General features: G+C 42.7%; 1 protein-coding gene across 1 annotated transcript in view; it reads right to left on the bottom strand.

Annotated features, from left to right (window-relative positions):
• SND1 (staphylococcal nuclease and tudor domain containing 1) overlaps nucleotides 1–23436 on the bottom strand; it is a 439500-nt gene that overhangs the window by 396171 nt on the left and 19893 nt on the right. The window contains exons 2-3 of the mRNA XM_007446006.1: nucleotides 13888–14037; nucleotides 2408–2528 (exon numbers count right to left, since the gene is read on the bottom strand). Of these exons, the coding sequence (XP_007446068.1) occupies nucleotides 2408–2528; nucleotides 13888–14037 (271 nt within the window). The remainder of the gene's footprint in view (nucleotides 1–2407; nucleotides 2529–13887; nucleotides 14038–23436) is intronic.

Below are 23436 nucleotides of genomic sequence, written 5' to 3'. Positions count from 1 at the left end.
GTAGGGAAAAGATCTGATGCTTGCTTATTACTAACCAAGGTATGATTGTGATCAAGTCACAATTGGGGCTGGTACTCAGAGCAGGTGGGTGACTATATTTTCTCCAAAAGTTGAAGACCAGTCAATCATCTCTCTCTCTTTTTTTTAATAAGTTCTGGGTTAACCACAAACTCTCAAATTCTGTCATTCTCCTCCATCACAAAGAGTAGCCACGGGGCTTCCCTGGTGGCGCAGTGGTTGAGAGTCCGCCTGCCGATGCAGGGGACACGGGTTCGTGCCCCGGTCTGGGAAGATCCCACATGCTGCGGAGCGGCTGGGCCCGTGAGCCATGGTCGCTGAGCCTGCGCGTCCGGAGCCTGTGCTCCGCAACGGGAGAGGCCACAACAGCGAGAGGCCCACATACCAAAAAAAAAAAAAAAACGCTAAATATATGAACACTAATTAATTAGCTAAGGCACTGTTTCATTACAGTTGACAGTGAGAGTTGGTTAAAGTATCTGAGTGAAAATATTAAACTTTAGGCCATTTAAGCCTTTAAAACTGAAAGATGTAGATGATTTCAATTCGGTAATTTGTAATTTTTTTTTTTTTTTGGGGTACATGGGCCTCTCACTGTTGTGGCCTCTCCCGTTGTGGAGCACAGGCTCCAGAAGGAGGCGCAGGCTCAGCAGCCATGGCTCACGGGCCCAGCCACTCCGCAGCATGTGGGGTCTTCCTGGACCGGGGCATGAACCCATGTCCCCTGCAGCGGCAGGCGGACTCTCAACCACTGCGCCACCAGGGAAGCCCCTTTCGGTAATTATTTATCAATCACCTCCTATGCGCCAGGTTCTATTAAACACACTAGTACGTTAACATGCTAAATTACATCCACTCTGTAATTTGCGTCAGTTTGAAAAACAAACTTTCTAAAAACAACTTTAAATTTTAAATGTCAGCTCCTCTTACCTTAAATAGACTTTTTTATAGTTGAAGACTAAGGTTATTTAAATGAACACTTACAGGCGGTCTCTCCATAGAGATATCTGTACCAAAAAAATGTTCTATAGTCCAGTGAGGTCTCTTGTCTGGTAACAGAAGATTGACCAGCTCTTACAGAATTGTATTATTTTGGGTAATGAAATTCTCAAACAATTGCATTTTGAAGACAGTACACTTCTATTTGTCTTCCATTCCTTCTAGCCGGTAGCCCTCCAACAATAATGCTTAAGTGTTTTATTACCTACTATATTATTTGAATTATGGGTAAAAGGCAAATTTATTTACTTCTCTTTTTGAAAAGATTCCATATCATTTCTATAATTTCCCAATCAGGATGCAGATAGCCATTTGCTAAAAGGGCTGTTTCTCTACTGGGTAAATTGGACAAGAAGGCCCCAAGGTCATCCACAACTCACTTGTTTAAGACCTCTACACTTAAAATCAGAATCCTAAAAGGACATTGTTAGCCTCATCATATACCCTGCTTGCATACTTCCAGCTTACTAGTCACCCAAGGCAAATAGATTATCTAAAGCAGCTCAGTTAGAAGGCTAGTTTATCAATAATCACAGGAAACTTTAAAAGGTGTCTGCTCCCCAAATAATCCAGATGAACATAAGCGTTCCTGTTCATCTGACTGCTTTATGGAAAACATTCTACCAATTCTTTCGATGTCCTATTTCTGTTCAAACTCCATTGTGCAATCTTACTCTCCCTCTACCTAATGCAAAAAAGACGAGAACATCTAATATCCTATAAGCTATCCGGCCCAGCTAAACAACAGGCATATGTGTGCACACACACATATTTATTGAGTGCATTCTCTTGTGCCGGAGCGAGATGCTTTACACATACCATCTCTTTAAACTCTCTCTATAACTAACAAATGAAACTAGGGCTTAGAAAGGTTCAGTTACGGGTTAAGCAAGAGTACCTGGTAGAAGAGCCGGAATCCACACCTACACCACTCCAAAGGAAAGTGTTCTTTCCACTCCATTCCAAGTCATGTGGCTGACAAAAAACCACAAGCCCTAAACAAATCATCCTTTCCTAAAGAGAGTCCCCAGGAGGAGAAGAAAAGCCACAAGATAGATAAAGCAAATAGAAGATGCAATAGGAAATCTATAGGAATTCAATTAGCACTCTGACCTAGAAGCACAGAGCCAATGAGTTCCACAGGCTGACAGCCTAAATACAGGGGAAAATAATTCTACGCTTATACGCACACCTAAACCAAGCCAGGAAAGCGGGCACAGGAGTAAACTAGGAGCAGGAGTACCAGGGCACCTACGTGCCACGAGCTCTGTGCACTTCCAATGAGACCTACAGCCAACCCTCCCAGAGCGACCTCCGCCAGACGAAAACCAGTCTTTGGAGGAACTTCAGACTTGGAGAAAAATGAGTACCTTTCCCCCTTGGTACTCACCTTTTCCAAGGTAGATCATGCCATACTCTCGCCCCTGGGGAGTCTTGTTTTCTATCGTGAAGCAGACTTCCTTCCCAATCAGCTTCTTCCGAAGGAACTCTCGAGCAGGAAATGCCCAGGGCTGAAAGGTAAAATAAACGTGTTCAAGAACTAGGCAGTTCTCACACGACACAATCAACATCCAAGCAACTTCACTCCTTCAATAGCCTGGCCATGCACTAGGCCCTGAGGAGAATATAAAAATGAAACATACACAACATGGATCATACGCTTAGGGGGCTCCTAAAAAAGGCAGGTCGAACAGTTGGTTTAACTAGCACAAGCCCTAAAAACAGGCATCATGGTTTCCCAGACACCAGCACTAGGAGTTCCCCCCATGCCCACCCCTCCATCACCCCCATCACTGTCTACTCTCTAGCTGTCTGCTGTCTACTGTCTACTGTCTAGCTGGTAAGGGATCAGCTTGACAATGGTGGTTCTTCCCTGTCACTCATTAAAGACCCAGATACAAGGAGTGAGCCACACATCCACAATGGGTACAGAGTCTGCATGTGATCTCAAGATACTGTGCAGGGACTTCTCTGGTGGTGCAGTGGTTAAGAATCTGCCTACCAATGCAGGGCACACGGGTTTGATCCCTGTTCTGGGAAGGTCCCATGTGCTGCGGAGCAACTAAGCCCGTGCACCACAACTACTGAGCCTGCGCTCTAGAGCCTGAGAGCTGCAACTACTGAAGCCCACGCACCTACAGCCCATGCTCCTCAATGAGAGAAGCCACAGCAATGAGAAGCCCACGCACCACAATGAAGAGTAGCCCCCGCTCGCCACAACTAGAGAAAGCCTGCGTGCAGCAAGGAAGACCAAAGCAGCCAAAAAAAAATAAAATAAAATATATATATATATATATATATATATATATATAATATATATATATATATATAAAAAGATACTGTGCAAAGGGATGGTTTTACCCCATCACTTTGGGATGGTACAGACAAAGGGAGATGTCTCCTCTGAAGCAGCACTGTCATAGTCAGTGGTCACTAGCACTTGAATTTACAGTCTGGACCTAGCTCAGTGCCCCAAGTTCCCTTAGAACAGAAATGAGGAAGGAGAGGGTAAGAGCTCAAGGAGTAAATGATCTGCAAAAATTCGTGTGCAGGAACAGTACAGCGTATAAAAGGGCAGAGTGGTATATGTCTATCACCAATTGGAGCCACAGAACATGGGTTACACATAGTAAAGGCAAAACAGTATATCAGTGACTTGAAAAGGAAGCGCCTGCCAACCTTTTCAGTCCATGAAGATTATTCCATGGGGTTAGCCAAGAAGCTTTTCTAGAAGAAAAACATCCATGACTTCCCAGAAACCAGAGCCAGTTTAAATGTGGCAGTCTACCAACCCACTGGGCTGGTATTCACAAAACCAGTACTGTTAGACAACTGTGGATAGTTCTAGGAAGAACTAATCCTGAGTAAGTGCTCTTGAAGACACAAAAACAAGCTTATCCTCATTCATCTAATGCACTCTTTTCAAAGTGCCAACAAGCAAAAGAACCAATCACTCAATGGCAATATGGAGTTCACCACATTTTAATCTCCCATTTCTACCCCTCTCCTCATTCATAATAATGAAAACAGATACTGTGACCAAAGAGTATGATGACTGATAATGAGCCCAACTACCAGCCACATCACAGAAACAGTACTAAACCAATTAACACAGCCTCATACATTTTTATCACCTTAGTGATCCACTTACTCTAAAAACATCCTCAGCTATAGATCTAATGTCTAGGCTTCAGTTTTGAGTAATACACTAATACCTAAAATTCAGTAAAACATTGCTTTCCTAAATGCAAAGCTCTGACAAAACAAAGCACTCCTAAAGGGAGCCAAGACTTCGGTAAAAATTCATTTATCAAGGGTCAGTTCACAAGGAAATAGCTAACCCCTGTGGGGAAACCTCCAATTTCTACCGACTAGGCAGAATTACTAAAAGCTTTTAAGGCTTGAGGAAGGAGCACCCTTCTCTCAGGACCTCATGTTTTAGAGCTGGTCAGTCACTGGGCAATAAGAGAAAGCTACACTGGAGGTCCTGAAAAGGACATACACCTTATCCTAGAGAAAGGTAACCTAGCTTCTTTAATATTCCAGCCTTCTCAAGCTGTGTTCCATCCAGAGTCAGGCAAATTCAATAAACGGACAAGATACAAGCTATGAAGAGAGGCGATTAGAAGATTCAGGAAAGCGAGTGACCGCATCACTCCTGCCGAGGGCAATAGAGCACTCCAGGAGAGGATCCTGTGCAGGTGTCCACACAGAGGACAGCCAGCAGAAGGCTACCTAATGGGGAAGGCCATCCCAGCAGAGCCTCCCAGAACAACCCTACGTATACAGAAACTGACTCAAAGCGTTCATCACATTAGGGCCACAATGACCCAATAGGAAGGATCACTGGTCTGGTCAAATGATGTGCCAGAGCTCCACCTAGGAAGCAATGGCTGTTAAGTAGCTGAGACTCAAAACTGCCTCTTCCCTTTAGAATGCCCAATGGCAGGTGATCTAGCAGCTTGCTCTCCACTCCCAGACCCATGCAAGGTTCTGGTGTCTACCACAACAAATGGAATTTTAATTCCTATCTTTTCTTTGCACCAGGTAGACTCCTAAACTACTGAAACAAGATTAAATCCCCCAACAATGTAAACCCTCAAAGCTAGCTACTTTTGTACTTGGCCCAGTGCTCAATCATCCCACTGTCCCACCTGCGCATGTAATTAATCCCTCTCTGCTGCAACCACGCCACCACCCCAACTTTCAAAAGCTCCACTGAATGTAGAACGACTGTGACATTCATTTCTGTATTTCGCATGAAACCAACATACAGCTTCACGTACAATGAGAGCTCAAGAAATCTGTGGGAAATAAATATATAATTCCCACAGTGCCCATCAATGCAGTATCTAGGCTGCGTAGAGTAGCTAGGCAATGCTGGGGATTAGGCTGGAACAGGGTAGTGATGGCTGGGGACACACAGCAGAGCTGCTTTTATTGTCACGGGACTTAGGAGAGAGCTAAGTTTCTCTGAAAGCAGATATGAAAGAAGGCGGAGAATAATCAAGTGCATGATATTTGGGACAGTGATATAAAGGGAAGCAAATAAGCAATCATGTCCTTGACTCTGTTTGAATGTGACTAAACTAGACATGCTCCAAAACAACAGAAAGCCAGAGAGAAAGTAGTGCTACATTCCACAATCCACTGATCCACAAAAGGAGACGCTCGGGTTCTTTTCCTCATTATTCACTGTACACCTGATTTGTGTCAGGCACTGACGAGGCAGAAAAACACAGATGTCCCTCCCCTCGAGGAGCCGACAACCGAGTATAGAGACATATAAGCATGAAATAGGATGACAGCACAAAAAAGGGCTGATGAAAGGTGATGTCAGGTGTGACTTCTCCAGAGGATGAATCACCGGGGCACGAGGAGGAGATGGAGCTCCCGCTGCAGGGGGCGGCTGAGCCAAGGCATGAGCAGGCAGGACTCAGGTGGCCTGTTAGGAGACCCGAACACTTCCTCAGGGTTGGGGCTTAGCATCCCAGAGGGGTTTCAGTAAGAGAAGACTAAAAGTCAAATCACAAATGGGATTGTAACCCAGGCTAAGGCATTTAGATTTGTCCAGCGGTAATGAGGAATCACTGAAATATCTGGCAGTAATACTGAGCCAGGGAAAAAAAAACGACATTATATCTCAAAAACATCTGAGAGCATAGAGAGAAAGAATCAGAGGGAAGGAAAATGAAGGCAGAAAGACTGTTATCTTAATATTCCAGAGTTGAACAAAGCACTCTCTCAGAGTTGAACAAAGAACAATAGCAATTGTAATGAAGTTTCGAGAAGAGAGATTTTGAAAGAGGCAAAATCTCTAGGTCTCGATAAAAGCCTGGAGGTTGGCGGGGGTGTCTGGAATTCGGTTACCACTTGGCGTCACTGCTAACTTGAGCCAGAGCACCTTCAAGGGCATGGTGGGGGGAAAACCAAATCACAGCAGGGCAGGGAGAGACTAGATTACTGCACACAGAAATAGTGACTGTGGCTGACAAAGGGTGAAATCTGTAGCTCTCAAATACTTCATGTCACAGGAACCTTTGAAGAGTTACTAGGAGAAACTGAGCTTTTCTGGAAGAGACAAAAGCCACTAGGCTGTATAAATATATGAAACTCCAATGAGAGCAGGGATCAGATTACATGGTATTCTTTCAGGTGGGATAGTTCTGGTAACATTTTATCGTACTGTTACATAGGCTACAGCTAAGACACTTCAGAACAAGCTCCAACTGGCCTTGATTCTCATCCACAAAACAGAAAATTAAAACCCAACCCTTCTTCCCTACAGGCAACACTGCTTCTTCCTTCTGGGGAAATGAACTTGACTGGCTCTACCCAACCAGGGTCAACACTCTTCTCTTCGAAGCAGGCAAGCTGTTACACAACACAAAGCTGAAAGGGAAAGGACTATTCAAAACGTTGATAAAGAAAAGCACTTAGCACCCAAAATTTGAAAAGTGCTGAGAGAGATGTAATCTTCAGCACTTGGACTAACAGTACGAGAAGTGTCTGTAGTAGCAGAAATTAAATAGCACTAGAGATTACCACAGCTAACACTTGTCAAGTAGCTTACAGGCCCATGCTAAACATTCTGCATTATCTTGTTTAATCCTCATTGAACAACCCTGAGGTATAGAGTAACCCAATACTTGTGCTTACTGATAGAGGACCAATGGAAAATAACTGATTTTGTCTATTTAGTCATTATCCCAAGCATCTAATTGCTGTTGATAGAATTTGGGGTGATTTGTCTCTATTTCCTATAACACTGCTTTACTATCTTCTTAATTCAAACAGAATGCTTTTTATTATAGATGAAAAAAACTGCACGTTTTTCCTTAAATGAAAGAACCCTGTGAGCTGTTTTTTTTCCCGCACTTCCATGGGAGGAAAACAGCAGACGGAAACTGAGGTACCAACTTGCCCATCATCATCAAGCTGAGGCAAAAGACAGATAATTAGAATCCAGAAACTTCATTTGTGATAGCCAAAGCACCACTGAAGAAGAGACAAGAACTGATGTTTCAAAGTACAGGAGCCAAGAAGACTCATGGCAGCTGCCTGGAGAGGTAACTTAAGGAGTCCCAGGCAAACCACAAAGAAGGCAAGGTGGCCAGGCATTAGAGATGGGGGAGAAGGGGGCTGGAGGGGATGGTGGAACAAAAGCTCAGAAGCTTGTCAAATCACCATAACACATGGTTCTTGACAACTACTGAACCACAAGTTGCCCTAAGAAACTGATAACTTCCTCCCTTCAAAATGCATGTTTACACAAAATTTTGCAAACAATTTCATGGGGTTCACAGACGTCCTTAGGACACAGATCCCAGATTAAGAATCTATAATAAGGTACAGTCCTAACATTTACAGTATATGCTACCATTTATGAAAATGAGTGTCTATGGTATAGCACAGTGAACTATATATACTCAATATCTTATAATAACCTATCACGGAAAAGAATCTGAAATACATATAACTGAATCACTTTGCTGTACACTTGAAACTAACACAACATGGTAAATTAACTATACTTCAATTAAAAAAAAGAAAGAAAGAAAAGAAAATGAGTGTCTGCTTGTATAGGTGATAAGAGATTCAAGCCTGCCGAAACACCAGTAGTCTCCTGGGAGAACTAGATTTTTCACTGTGCATCCTTCTGAATTTTGAAGGTAAATGAAGAATTCAAACATAAATAAAAGAGCTCTGCCATAACTAATGCCAACCTCAAACAGCGGAGACTACCTAGGAAATGTACTAACCTGTTTCCAGAGAAAGAGGCAAGAAACACTGATAAACCCGAAAAGGCTCTAAACCCATGGGAAAGTGTATGAAGAGACTGGAAGAGACTGGGATTACTGGGATTAAAGGTAGTGAATGTATAAACTGAAGCAAGCCACTGTTGATTTGTCATCAATCCTGTGATATAAAAATACTTGAAATAGGGAGCCTACTTCAAGATGGCAGAGGAGTGAGACGTGGACATCACCTTCCCCCTGACAAATACATCAGAAATACATCTACATGTGGAGTAACTCCTACAGAACACCTACTAAACGCTGGCAGAAGACCTCAGACTTCCCAAAAGACAATAAACTCCCCACATACCTGGGTAGGGCCAAAGAAAAAAGAAAAAAACAGACAAAAGAATAGGGTTGGGACCTGCACCTCTGGGAGGAAGCTGTGAAGGAGGAAAAGTTTCCACACACTAGGAAGCCCCTCACTGGAGGACACGGTGGGTGACAGGGGGGCAGCTTTGGAGCCACAGAGGAAAGCACAGCAACAGGGGTGCAGAGGGCAAAGCGGAGAGATTCCCGCACAGAGGATCAGGGCCGACCAGCACTCACCAGCCCGAGAGGCTTGTCTGCTCACCCATCAGGGCGGGTGCAGGCTGGGAGCTGAGGCTCGGGCTTTAGAGGTCAGACCCCAGGGAGAGGACTGGGGTTGGCTGCGCGAAAACAGCCTGAAGGGAGCTAGTGCCCCACAGCTAGCCGGGCAGGAGTCTGGGAAAAATTCTGGACCTGCCTAAGAGGCAAGAGACCACTGTTTTGGGTGCACGAGGAGAGGGGATTCAGAGCACCACCTAAATGAGCTCGAGAAGGGTGCGAGCCACAGTTATCAGCGCAGACCCCCGAGACGGGCATGAGACACTAAGGCTGTTGCTGCTGCCACCAAGAAGCCTGTGTGCAAGCACAGGTCACTATCCACACCCACCTTCCAGGGAGCCTGTGCAGCCTGCCACTACCAGGGTCCCGTGATCCAGGGACAACTTTCCTGGGAGAACACACGGCGCACCTCGGTTGGTGCAAAGTTCTGGCCTCTGCCCCTGCAGGCTCGCCCGCATTCCGTACCCCTCCCTCCCCCCTGGCCTGAGTGAGCCAGAGCCCCGGAATCAGCTGCTCCTTTAACCCTGTCCTGTCTGAGTGAAGAACAGACGCCCTCAGGCGACCTACACGCAGAGGCGCAGCCAAATCCAAAGCTGAACCCCAGGAGCTGTGCGAACGAAGAAGAGAAAGGGAAATCTCTCCCAGCAGCCTCAGAAGCGGTGGAATAAATCTCCACAATCAACTTGATGTAACCTGCATCTGTGGAATACCTGAATAGACAACGAATCATCCCAAAATTCAGGCAGTGGACTTCAGAAGCAACTGTAGACTTGGGGGTTTGCTTTCTGCATCTAATTTATTTCTGGTTTTATGTTTATCTTAGTTTAGTATTTAGAGTTTACCATCATTGGTAGATTTGTTTATTGATTTGGTTGCTCTCTTCCTTTTTTTTTTTAATATATAGATTTTTTTTTCCCATTTTCTTTTTCTTTGAGTCTGTGTATGCTTCTTTGTGTGATTTTGCCTGTATAGCTTTGCTATAAAGAAACACAAGCTTTAAATGATACATTAAACAAGATGGACTTAATTGATATATATAGGACATTCCATCCCAAAACAACAGAATACACTTTCTTCTCAAGTGCTCCTGGAACATTCTCCAGGATAGATCATCTATTGGGTCACAAAACAAGCATTGGTAAATTTTAAAAAATTGAAATCGTACCAAGTATGTTTTCCGACCACAATGCTATGAGGCTAGATATCAATTACAGGAAAAAAAACTGTAAAAAATACCAACACATGGAAGCTAAACAACACACTACTAAATAACCAAGAGATCACTGAAGAAATCAAAGAGGGACTCAAAAAATACCTAGAAACAAATGACAATGAAAACACGATGACCCAAAACCTACGGGATGCAGCAAAAGCAGTTCTAAGAGGGAAGTTTATAGCAATACAATTCTACCTCAAGAAACAAGAAACATCTCAAATAAACAACCTAACCTTACACCTAAAGCAATCAGAGAAAGAAGAACAAAAAACCCCCAAAGTTAGTGGAAGGAAAGAAATCATAAAGATCGGATCAGAAATAAATGAAAAAGAAATGAATGAAACAATAGCAATGATCAATAAAACTAAAAGCTGGTTCTTTGAGAAGATAAACAAAATTGATAAACCATTAGCCAGACATCAAGAAAAAAAGGGAGAAGACTCAAATCAATAGAATTAGAAATGAAAAAGGAGAAGTAACAACTGACACGGCAGAAATACAAAAGATCATGAGAGATGACTACAAGCAACTATATGCCAATAAAATGGACAACCTGGAAGAAATGGACAAATTCTTAAAAAAGCACAACCTTCCGAGACGGAACCAGGAAGAAATAGAAAATATAAACAAACCAATCACAAGCACTGAAATTGAGACTGTGATTTAAAATCTTCCAATAAACAAAAGTCCAGGACCAGATGGCTTCACAGGAGCAATCTGTCAAACATTTAGAGAAGAGCTAACACCTATCCTTCTCATACTCTTCCAAAATATAGCAGAGGGAGGAACACTCCCTAACTCATTATATGAGGCCACCGTCACCCAGATACCAAAACCAAACAAAGATGTCACAAAGAAAGAAAACTACAGGTGAGTACGACTGATGAACACAGATGCAAAAATCCTCAACAAAATACTAGCAAACAGAATCCAACAGCACATTAAAAGGATCATACACCATGATCAAGTGGGGTTTATCCCAGGAATGCAAGGATTCTTCAATATACACAAATCAATCAATGTGATACACCATATTAACAAATTGAAGGAGAAAAACCATATGATCATATTAATAGATGCAGAAAGTTGTGACATAATAGATGTGACAAAATACAACATCCATTTATGATAAACACCCTCCAGAAAGTAGGCATAAATGGAACTTACCTCAACATAATAAAGGCCATATATGACAAACCCACAGCCAACATTATCCTCAATGGTGAAAAACTGAAACCATTTTCACGAAGATCAGGAACAAGACAAGGTTGCCCACTCTCACCACTCTTATTCAACATAGTTTTGGAAGTTTTAGCCACAGCAATCAGAGAAGAAAAAGCACAGGCTCCGGACGTGCAGGCTCACCAGCCATGGCTCAGGGCCCCAGCCACTCTGCGGCATGTGGGATCTTCCTGGACTGGGGCATGTGTCCCCTGCATCGGCAGGCGGACTCAACCACTGCGCCACCAGGGAAGCCCTCACCACTATTATTCAACATTGTTTTGGAAGTTTGAGCCACAGCAATCAGAGAAGAAAAAGAAATAAAAGGAATCCAAATCGGAAAAGAAGAAGTAAAGCTGTCACTGTTTGCAGATGACATGATACTATACATAGAGAATCCTAAAGATGCTACCAGAAAACTACTAGAGCTAATCAATGAATTTGGTAAAGTAGCAGTACAAAATTAATGCACAGAAATCTCTTGCATTCCTATAAACTAATGATGAAAAATCTGAAAGAGAAGTTAAGGAAACAGTCCCATTTACCATTACAACAAAAAGAATAAAATACCTAGGAATAAACCTACCTAAGGAGACGAAAGACCTGTACGCAGAAAACTGTAAGAGACTGATGATAGAAATTAAAGATGACACAGATGGAGAGATGTACCTTGTTCTTGGATTGGAAGAATCAACATTGTGAAAATGACTCTACTACCCAAAGCAATCTACAGATTCAATGCAATCCCTATCAAACTACCAATGGCATCTTTCACAGAAGTATAACAAAAAATTTCACAATTTGTATGGAAACACAAAAGACCCTGAATAGCCAAAGCAATCTTGAGAAAGAATAATGGAGCTGGAGGAATCAGGCTCCCAGACTTCAGACTATACTACAAAGCTACAGTAATCAAGACAGTATGGTACTGGCACAAAAACAGAAATATAGATCAATGGAACAGGATAGAAAGCCCACAGATAAACCCACGCACATATGGTCACCTTATTTTTGATAAAGGTGGCAAGAATATACAGTGGAGAAAAGACAGCCTCTTCAATAAGTGGTGCTGGGAAAACTGAACAGCTACATGTAAAAGAATGAAATTAGAACACTCCCTAACACCTTACACAAAAATAAACTCAAAATGGATTAAAGATCTAAATGTAAGGCCAGACACTATCAAACTCTTAGAGGAAAACATAGGCAGAACACTCTATGACATAAATCACAGCAAGATCTTTTTTGACCCACCTTCTAGAGAAATGGAAATAAAAACAAAACTAAACAAATGGAACCTAATGAAACTTAAAAGCTTTTGCACAGCAAGGGAAACCATAAACAAGACAAAAAGACAACCCTCAGAATGGGAGAAAATATTTGCAAATGAAGCAACTGACAAAGGATTAATCTACAAAATTTACAAGCAACTCATGCAGCTCAATATCAAAAAAACAAACAACCCAATCCAAAAATGGGCAGAAGACCTAAATAGACATTTCTCCAAAGAAAATATACAGATAGCCAACAAACACATGAAAGGATGCTCAACATCATTAGAGAAATGCAAATCAAAACTACAACGAGGTATCACCTCACACCAGTAAGAATGGCTATCATCAATGAATCTACAAACAATAAATGCTGGAGAGGGTGTGGAGAAAAGGGAACCCTCTTGCACTGTTGGTGGGAATGTAAATTGATACAGCCACTATGGAGAACAGTATGGAGGTTCCTTAAAAAACTAAAAATAGAACTACCATGCGACCCAGCAATCCCACTGCTGGGCATATACCCTGAGAAAACCATAATTCCAAAAGAGTCATGTATCACAGTGTTCATTGCAGCTCTATTTATAACAGCCAGGACATGGAATCAACATAAGTGTCCATCAACAGATGAATGGATAAAGAAGATGTGGCACACATATACAATGGAATATTACTCAGCCATAAAAAGAAACAAAATTGAGTTATCTGTAGTGAGGTCGATGGACCTAGAGTCTGTCATACAGAGTGAAGTAAGTCAGAAAACGAAAAACAAATACCGTATGCTAACACGTATATATGGAATCTAAAAGGAAAAAAAAATGGTTCTTAAGAACGTAGGGGCAGGCAAGGAATAAAGACGCAGACGTGGAGAATGGACTTGAGGACATGGGGAGGGGGAAGGGTAAGCTGGGACAAAGTGAGAGAGTGGCATGGACTTATATACACTACCAGATGTAAAATAGATAGCTAGTGGGAAGCAGCCGCATAGCACAAGGAGATCAGCTCAGTGCTTTGTGACCACCTAGAGGGGTGGGATGGGGAGGGTGGGAGGGAGACGCAGGAGGGAGGAGATATGGGGATATATGTATATGTATAGCTGATTCACTTTGTTATACAGCAGAAACTAACACACCATTGTAAAGCAATTATACTCCAATAAATATGTTAAAAAAAAAACTTGAAATATACAGAAAAGAAAGAGGACATCAAATGTGCAGTCAAGGAGGAGACTGGGCTATAACCTGGGTCCACAGCCTCTGGGAGGGGAAGCACCTACCTCATCCGGGGTGTCTTTTGCATCAGGTTGTGTGGCAGCTGCCCTGCGGGCAAGGTTTCCAGCGCGAATGTTGCTAAGGTTGATCTGCCTCTCTGGAGGAGGCCCACCACGAGGCTGCCCACGCACAATGATGGCACACCCTGAGAGGACCTAGGTAAGGGGAAAAACAGAGAAAATTAGCCATCTAAAGGTAACATCACCACAATACAGATGGTCCACTCCTGTATCCCCAACATCTAGAAAACTACTCGGCCTCTTGAAGGCACTCAAATATTTGCTGGATGACTGAATGAACAAGACTATTTTTAAGTTTATAAGAGAAATACCGACATAAAACCTTGAGCTAGATTCTGAAGTGACTGACCCAGCAATACAAATAAGAATTACACAAAATGATAGAAGACTCATAAAATAGACTAGGGTGAAGAGGCACGCGAGACATGGAGATAACCTTTGTAATTTCATCCCAGCAAGCTGACCACCACCTGTGTTCTTTTCAGTATTTAAGAAGTTAATGTCTCCATCCACTCGTGCTGTTCTACGGTGGAAAAGGCAAGCAATGGAGGAAGGCCAGAGAAAAGTGGAAGCTGAAGGAAGAAGCCCCGACACGCCAGCCACACCAGCCAGAAGGAGCCGAGGATGCCCAGGGCTAAGGTGGAGGCAGTGCAGCCAGAGCCCAGTGCTCACACTTCCTCTGTAGACAGTGCTCAGACTCTAGGCTAAGAGAGAAATACAGAAGAGAGAATCTAGAGACCCCAAGCCCTCGGTGATTACAACAGGGGCATCGAAGAAGCACCTTAAAGCTCCCAAGTCCAGCAGCTCCTTCCCTCTCTCTCTGAAGGATGCCAGGCGTAAAACCCACTTGGCAACTATGGAATGAGCTCTAAAGCTCACTTAAAATATTTGCGGGGGGGAGAAGAAAGGATTTCACGTGGGAGAAGAGAAGAAACGGCACACAGCAAAACATGAGAATCATCGCCCAAGCTATTCAAATTCTTTGCTCAGCGAGGCACGATTTAATCAACAGGAAGCCTTGAGCACTGGCTTCACTAGAGCTGAAAGGCTCAATCCCACCTTCAAAACAAGAAAAAGCTGCTGAATGAAAGGTTAGTAGATAGAAGGTTGGAGAGTCCTGCCAACGCAGAACTCCGCGGCAGACAAGACCACGGAGTTTTCTGTAAAGGGAACAGTCCTTGGAAAGGAAGCTGACTCAAAGGAAGAAAGGAAGGAATATGAAGGAAGCCACTTCGATATGCATTTGCTTAGCTGACTTGTCTCCCTCACCTCTCCACCTTAACTCATGCTCTAAATCGTGATTAATATAAATACAGAAGTGCATTAAACATATATGTACATCTTAAAGAATAAGGAGCAACCGGCTATGTAACCACCACCCAAGTTAATTACCAAAACACTAGCAGAACCTTGGATCCCCTGTGTCCCTCTCTACTCCCAGCCCCTTCTCCTGACCGCCACCACTATCCTGACCATTGTGATAACCCCTCCTTCCTTTCTTTTCTGTACAGTGTTACCATTTACGTATACATCTCTATGCAACATGGTGGTTTTGCTTTTCCTATTTCTGAACTCTATAAACTGAGTCTACTGTGTGTACCCAACCGTGACTTGCTTCTCTTGCCCTTTTTTTGGGTGAAACTCATTCATGCCAGAACACTAGTTTATTCACTTTTGTGGCTGTACAGTATTCCACTGTATGAATCTACATAGTCCAACAAATATACATAGTCCAATTTTTTTTTTTTAATTAGTGCTAAGATTAACATCTCATTATCCCCAATACCTCAAGCATATAGACCTTGGTCTAAATGGTTCCTCCCTGGCTACACCATGACACACATAACAAAAGACTGTCTTCCTTACCTAGTTACAAGTCGTGCTTTTCATTTTTATCCTTTGTGATCGAGTGTTACCAGCAATTAAACCCCACAGCTTCCAACCAAACAGTCTTACTAACAGCCTTTCTTGAGAACCCATGTCCTGGACATCAACCCAGGGATCTGACATTCTAAAAAGACAAGCCCTCAAACAAAGCAAAGCCAAAGAAGAGATATACTAGGGCACAGGATGGTTGATGTCCCTGAAATGAGAAGGGCCAAAGGAAGAACAGGAAAAGAACCTGGAAATGATTCATTTACAGTCAATTCTTCACAAGTGGTGGAAGAATAGCACATTTTTTAATAACTGCCTTGAAATCATTCATGTACAGACTGCAACGGGACTGAGGAGCATAGAGCATACAAAGCAGAGCACCTGTCTCAAAGGCCTATTCCTTGATTTTTGTCAAGTTTTCACAAAAAGTAATAAAGCACTCCCAGGAGACCCAGTACCTCTTGGGAAGCCCAGCTGGAAACTCACCTTGGCTAACCAGAGAGCACTGACCCAGGCTAGGAAACAATCCTTATTTCTCAAGTCTGACGAAACACGCTGAAAAGCTCAAGAATAGAATGACTGACGAGTACCCTCTTATTCCCCCTAAATATCAGCAAGGTGTTACCTCTTATGCCTTGACCTAGTAAAGTAGATCCCTGGGGGACAGTGAGTCTATAACTATTATCCCGGCCCCATTAAGGGCTTTAGTAAACAACTTGTACAAAGGAATTCTGAAAAACCTCGTTTGTACACTCTCCCCTTGCCCTGAAAGCTATTCTGAAGACTGCTGTCAGAGCTTCTTTGCATTACTGCACCAAATATGCCATTCAGACAACAGTCAGTACTTGAATTAATATTAGAGAGAGGTGATTTTATAGGCCGCACAACACCTTTTATACTACTGAAGATACAAATGCAAACAGCAGCCACCAAGTCAACCTCCCAAGCAACAAGGACAGATATTCACTGTGGCAGGTACTGCTATTCCTGTTCCCCCAGGAGGAGAGGACTGGCAATGGCTACATCTTTCCTCTGAAACTCTCTCCCCCTCATTCATTTGGCCACAGCCTTGGCGATGAGATAGGAAAAGACTGTCTGCAGACCATTATGGAAGGAAAAGACCTGTCTGTATGGGAAGAATTTGTTTCCTTCCTATTATTTACAGGAACTGAAATAGTTCAAAACACACTCCACCTCCTTTTTTGCTCTCCCCATTTCATCTTCCAAGTACTGTTCAACTCCCTCCACCTGCCTCACTTATCAAAAGTCTTTATTCAAGTTCTTCCGCAATAAAAATATTTAATGGACTTCTCTTGTCTAAGGTTCCCCACCAAATAAAGCCAAGGGAAAGACCTTCTGGGGGAAAAATACTTAAAATGTCTTTATTTTTGGGGGGCTGTGTTTGGTCTTCATTGCTGCGCGTAGGCTGTCTCTAGTTGCAGTGAGTGGGGCTACTACTCTTCTTTGTGGTGCGCAGGCTTCTCATTGCGGTGGCTTCTCTTGTTGCGGAGCACAGGCTCCAGGTGCGTGGGCTTCAGTAGTTGTGGCAAGTGGGCTCAGTAGTTGCAGCACGTGGGCCCCTAGAGCGCACGGGCTTCAGTAGTTGCGGCGCATGGGCTCAGTAGTTGTGGCACGTGGGCTTGGTTGCTCCGCGGCATGTGGGATCTTCCAGGACCAGGGATCGAACCCATGTCCCCTGCACTGGCAGGCGGATTCTTAACCACTGGACCGCCAGGGAAGTCCTTTAAAATGTCTTTAAGTAAAATATGAAAAAGACCAAGGGTCTATATATCAAACTTAACTTGTATCTCATATGGCATGAAAACAAGTCATTTTTCCCCTGTAAATCACAAGACCTGACATCTGGAGTTGATTACTTATAATTTTATCCATTGATTGAGCCATTTATTTATTCATTCATTTATTAATTCAACACAAATTTATTGAGTGCCTTCTATATGTCAGGCATTGTTCCAGGCAAGTAACATACTTCAGTGAAATAAAACAGACAAAAATGTCTGCTCTTGGAGACAGGGGTAATTGTTCTGCCAAAGCGGTACTGATTCATGTTGCAAACTTTCATGGATGCGGTAATTATCATTAATTGCTAATTTATAGGGCATAGAAAGCAAGTCATATGGTAACTGCTTTATCCAATTATATTAATAAAATGACATATTCTAGAAAAATGATTTTAGCCCTACCTGATACAGCAGGAGGCTTGTGAAAACAGCTGTCAAAACGAGTCAGTGTGATTGAGGTTATGAATTAGACAGTTTTCATCTCTGAGAATAAAGGCTGCAGAGAGACGTGGTGTGATTCAGAGGACCTGGCTTCAGGGCACAAGTTGGATGGTGACAAAGGCTGAAAGAAGCCAGCTGAGAAGGAAAATGGGGACTCAAACTGCTCAAACCCACTAATAGGTTTACTGGGAGATTTATCTACAGTGAAACACTTTATGGGCAGCTATTAAAATACTGCACAGCAACAGGAACACCACTTTAAATCTTCACTAGATACTGATAAATGACTTGGTTTAACTCTTAAGCCCCCAGACCACGAACACCAAAAGATAGAAAACTTCTTATACAAAAACCTACCCAGGGCTTCCCTGGTGACGCAGTGGTTAAGAATCCGCCTGCCAATGCAGGGGCCACGGGTTCTAGCCCTGGTCCAGGAAGATCCCACATGCCGCGGAGCAACTAAGCCCGTGTACCACAACTACCGAGCCTGCGCTCTAGAGCCCGCAAGCCACAGCTACTGAAGCCCGCGTGCGTAGAGTCCGTGCTCAGCAACAAGAGAAGCCACCGCAATGCGAAGCCCCGCGCACCGCAACGAAGAGTAGCCCCCGCTCACTGCAACTAGAGAAAGCCCATGCGCAGCAACAAAGACCCAACGCAGCCAAAAATAAATAAATTAAATTAATTAATTTTTTAAAAAAACCTACCCACACTATATTTAGGGCAAAAAAAGTGATAGTATAGAAATCCGTGTCAATAAAATCAGCATTATTTTTCACGGCACCAAGAGCAAAAATCATCTTGGCTTAAAAGTAGTAGCTTCTTAGCTGAGAGCATCTTGTTAGCTCTACAAGGAGGACTAGCTTAACAGGTATACCTGCCTGATAAGCTATGACAAGAATATCTTAGCCGTATCTGTCAATATGAAGAATCAATATAAAGAATAAGGACAGTCACCTGATGAACACCAAAATGTTATGAAACGGAAGCCCAAAATAAACTCATAAATTTATGGTCAACTGATTTTCAAAAAGGGTGCCAAGATAATGGGGAAAGAACCTTTCAACAAAACTATGCTGGGAAAACTGGGTATCCACGTGCAAAAGAATGAAGCCGGATCTCTACCTCACACCATATACAAAAGTCAACTCAAAGGATCAGAGACCTAAATATAAGAGTTAAACTATAAAACTCTTAGAAGAAAACATGGTGACCATGGATTAGGCAATGGTTTCTTAGATATGACACCATCTTAGAAGGCACAAGCAACCAAAAACACTGTGCTTCAATGGACGATATCAAGAAAGTGAAAAGACAGTATTCACAAAACATTATGTGATAAGGGTCTAGTACCTGGAATAAGGAAATACTGTAACTCAACAATTAAAAATGGGCAAGGAGGGGCTTCCCTGGTGGCACAGTGGTTGAGAGTCTGCCTGCTGATGCAGGGGACACGGGGTCGTGCCCCGGTCTGGGAAGATCCCACATGCCGCAGAGCGGCTAGGCCCGTGAGCCATGGCCACTGAGCCTGCGCATCCGGAGCCTGTGCTCCGCAATGGGAGAGGCCACAAACCACGATGACATATCACTTCATAGCCACGAGGGTGGCTATAATCAATAAAGACAGACAATAACAAGTGTTGACAAGAATGTGGAGAAATTAGAACCTTAATACATTGTTGGTGATGCAATCACTTTGGAAAACAGTCTGGCAGTCCCCCAAAAGTTAAACATAGAATTATCATATGACCCAGCAATTTCACTCCTAGGTACAAAGCCAAGAAAAATAAAATACATGTCCACATAAATTTTGTACACAAATGTTCATGGTAACATTACTCATAAGAGCCAAAGAGTAAAAACAATCCAAATGTCCATCAAGCGACAGATAAGCAAAATCTAGTATAACCATAAAATGGAATATTATTCAGAAACAAAAAGAAATGAAGTACTGATTGATGCTACAACATGGATAAATCTTGAAAACATTATGCTAAGTGAAAGAAGCCAGACAAAAAGCCACATATTGAAATGATTCCATTTATATGAAATGTCCAGAACAGGCAAACCCATAGAGACAGAAAGTAGATCTGTGGCTCTCAAGGGCTGGAGGGAGAGAATGGGGAGTGACTGCTAATAAGGCCAGGGTTTCTTTTTCTTTTAAGTGACAATGAAAACTGTTCTAGAATTAGACAGTGGCAACAGTTGTGTGAGTAATTTTATGGTACGTGAATTTATTTAAATTAAAAAAATTAAGATCCAATATGGAAGTACAAAAATATGACATAAAATGTCTATTTCCACAGGGGTATTTCCATATCTTGTAGGAAGATTAGACCCTTAGCTGAACAACACTAACAAAAGTGTTTTAAAAGGCAGCTGACTCAGACCCAAAATTCAGGCATGGGGATTCACAACAGAATGAAGGGCTACTGTAAACTTTCAAGTCCTCGAGAAATAACAAGATAGAAGTCACGGCAAAGAAGCAGAACTTCAGTGAAATCTACAAAGCCCTAAAAAGGAGAAAGATGGCCAAAAACAATACAAGCTTTTTCTGAGAAACAACACAGCAAGTAGAATGAATTCCTTTCCCTCTGTGGCACAGAAAGGAGAACCAAGAAAATCATTAACAGTCCAAGAACCAAGAACAGTCCATAATGCCATCCAGAAGTCTGCAAAGGCCACAACCCAAAGGTTGCATGTTTAGAGGACAAAGCAGCAGGCCAGCGACTCTTCTCTGGACAAGGTGTTTTCTCCACCTAAAACTACCATCAGGGGACAGGAAAGAGCTGTTGTGCACTTTAATGAAGTAAAAAACTCTAAAGAAATGGAATTAAAGCACAAGTAGAACTTTAAAAAAAAAAAACTGAGATTGGATAAAATCTTAGTATATCAGAAAAAATGCTTCCTGGCAGCCAGAGCTGTTGCCTCCACAGGAAGAATCATCTCTTGAAAATTAAAACGTCATCTAGACAAAGAGCAAGCAATCCCAGAAGAGACTAAGCTGTGTGGTCTGGGAGGTCTTTCCCAACATATGCGCCAACATGACCGGCTTTTTCTTTCTTTTTCTGGCGAGAGCAAGAGGCAAACCTAAATGAAAGGGCCCAGCATTCAAGCACAATGACCTGGAAGCCCATGGCCTCGTGGCAGGCCATTTCACTTGTGCCGGGCACACCAGCTCTTTCAGGAGAGACAATCCAGGGCCAGCTGTACCATGAATTGGGCCTCAGTTTGGAAAGAAGCAAGTTCAAATCCCAAGGGGACTCTAACGGTCACCTGCAGAGAGAGGGCAGCTAACCGAGAGCATCTAATCAAGGCCCTTTTATTTTACAGATGAAGAATCTGCAAATGAGACAGGCTAAAGTGACTTTTGCTTAAAATAAAATTGATGGCAGAGCAAGTACTAGACCTGAAGTCCCCAAACCTGATGTTCTGCTATGCCACAGGAAGAAACAAGCATTTGGGGAGCTGCTATCTGTTAAAACGGTAGGTGAGGTTACCTACTGATTAAATCTTTTCCTCAGTTAAAAATCTCCATTTCCGTGTGCCAGCAGAGCAGGTGTCAGAGACTAAATCACTAAGCCAGCAAAGCTTCCATGAGCTGGCTCCCCAAACCAAATCAACACTTATTAAACACTACCATATGCAGGGAAAGCAGACTTGCAGTCTCACTTTTACCAAAGAATACCCAAAAAGGAGACACAAAGGAAGAAAACTTCAGAATGATAAAAAGCAGGATTGGCAAACTACAGCCCAGTGGCCAAATCCGCCCTACCACCTGTTTCTGTACAACCCATGAGCTAAAAATGGTTTTTACATTTTTAAGTGGTTAAAAAAAAAAAGGATATTATGTAACACATGGAAAGAGTATGAAATTCAAGTTTCAGCTTCCATAAATAAAGTTTTGTTGGAACATGGCCAAGCTCATTCACTTATGTAATAGTCTATATGGCTGCTTTCACACTGAAACAGCAGAGTTGAGTAGTTGATACAGAGCCCACACGGCTCTCAAAGGCTAAAGTATTTACTACCTGGCCCTTCAAAGAGTCAGTTTGCCAGCCTCTGATATAAAACATTATGACAAGGAATGAGATGAAAACTAGTTTTATGGCAGGTTAAATGGTACGTGCACAGCAAAAATAAATTCTGGACGACCACTTCAAGTTACAGACTGCTCATCTTTATAATCAGGGAAGGGGCAGTGGTAAGTGGCAATAAGAGTTCAGTTTCAGAATCAAATCCATGTCAGTGGTGATTTTTGAAAGTTCATTGGCTCTATTAGCCTCAATTTCCTCATTTATAAAATAAGTATATCAGAATATCCATGAGAGGTGTGATGAAACCTAAACAAGGGAATAAGGCCCTTGGCACAGAGGGTGGCCAAAAGACCCAATAAATAATAGCCAATATTGTTTTTATAAGAAATGGCTTGGGAGTTCCCTGGTGGTCTAGTGGCTAGAATTCGGCGCTTTCACTGCCATGACCCAGGTTCAGTCCCTGGTCGGGGAACCGAGATCCCGTAAGCCACTTGGTGTGGCCAAAATTTACAAAAAAAAAGGCTCAAAGTGTGGTCTGAAGTAAAGACTGGAAGTATATGTACCACAGAAAAAGAACCATTTCCTCCTGGGGTTTACAAGTAAATATCAAATTCATGGAAATTCTCCCACCACTGAATTCAACCAGGAAGAATTAGAGAAATAATCCATGATCTCGTTTCCCTGCTTTATCACCTAAGATACCCACTGTCTAGGAGAGTGGACTTAAGTGATTTCTGAACCTCTGTCCTCAGAGATCATGGTAAATAAGTATCGTATCTTAAGTTTATTCTTAACTTCAAACTTGACAAAGTGTCTTGACAATCACAGCCTCAGATGACCATGAATCTGAAATCAGATAGTCTTAAGTTTGAACACAAACTCAAGTGACAAGCATTCCAAACACTGTGATGACATTCCCTCATCTATAAGTGAGGACAATACTACTGCCATCTTCTCTGGACGTTATGATTATTAAGAGAGATGCCTCACGGTACCTGACACCTAGTAGGTACTCAAGAAATGTTAAGGGCACGCTGGTCTCTCTTCTCTTCCCTCCCTACTGTCCACTTCTCTCCATCCTCACAACAAACTGTGGCACAGTTAGATGATGGCCACCAGGACTAGAACACAGGTTTTCCCCATGCACTTTCTAATAAACCCCAAATATTAAACATCTGATATGAGAACTATGAATCAAAACAGTCGTGACTTAACATAAATAACACAAGGCTGTAACCTGCACAAATACAGCCTAACCAGAAAGGAACTAGCTCAGTCTCCTAGAGGCCAGAAGCCCGGTGATGATCCTCTGCAGAGCCAAGTCCTCACCACCCCAAGGCTCAGCTCCACGGTGGTCAAGGAACCAGAGTTACTCAGAAATA

Source organism: Lipotes vexillifer, unplaced genomic scaffold (genome assembly GCF_000442215.2).
Source record: "Lipotes vexillifer unplaced genomic scaffold, Lipotes_vexillifer_v1.1 scaffold156, whole genome shotgun sequence".
In the NCBI taxonomy this organism is placed as follows: Eukaryota; Metazoa; Chordata; class Mammalia; order Artiodactyla; family Lipotidae; genus Lipotes; species Lipotes vexillifer.
The sequence above is the reverse complement of the archived record's forward strand: the minus strand, read 5'-3'. Positions and strand labels throughout refer to the sequence as shown.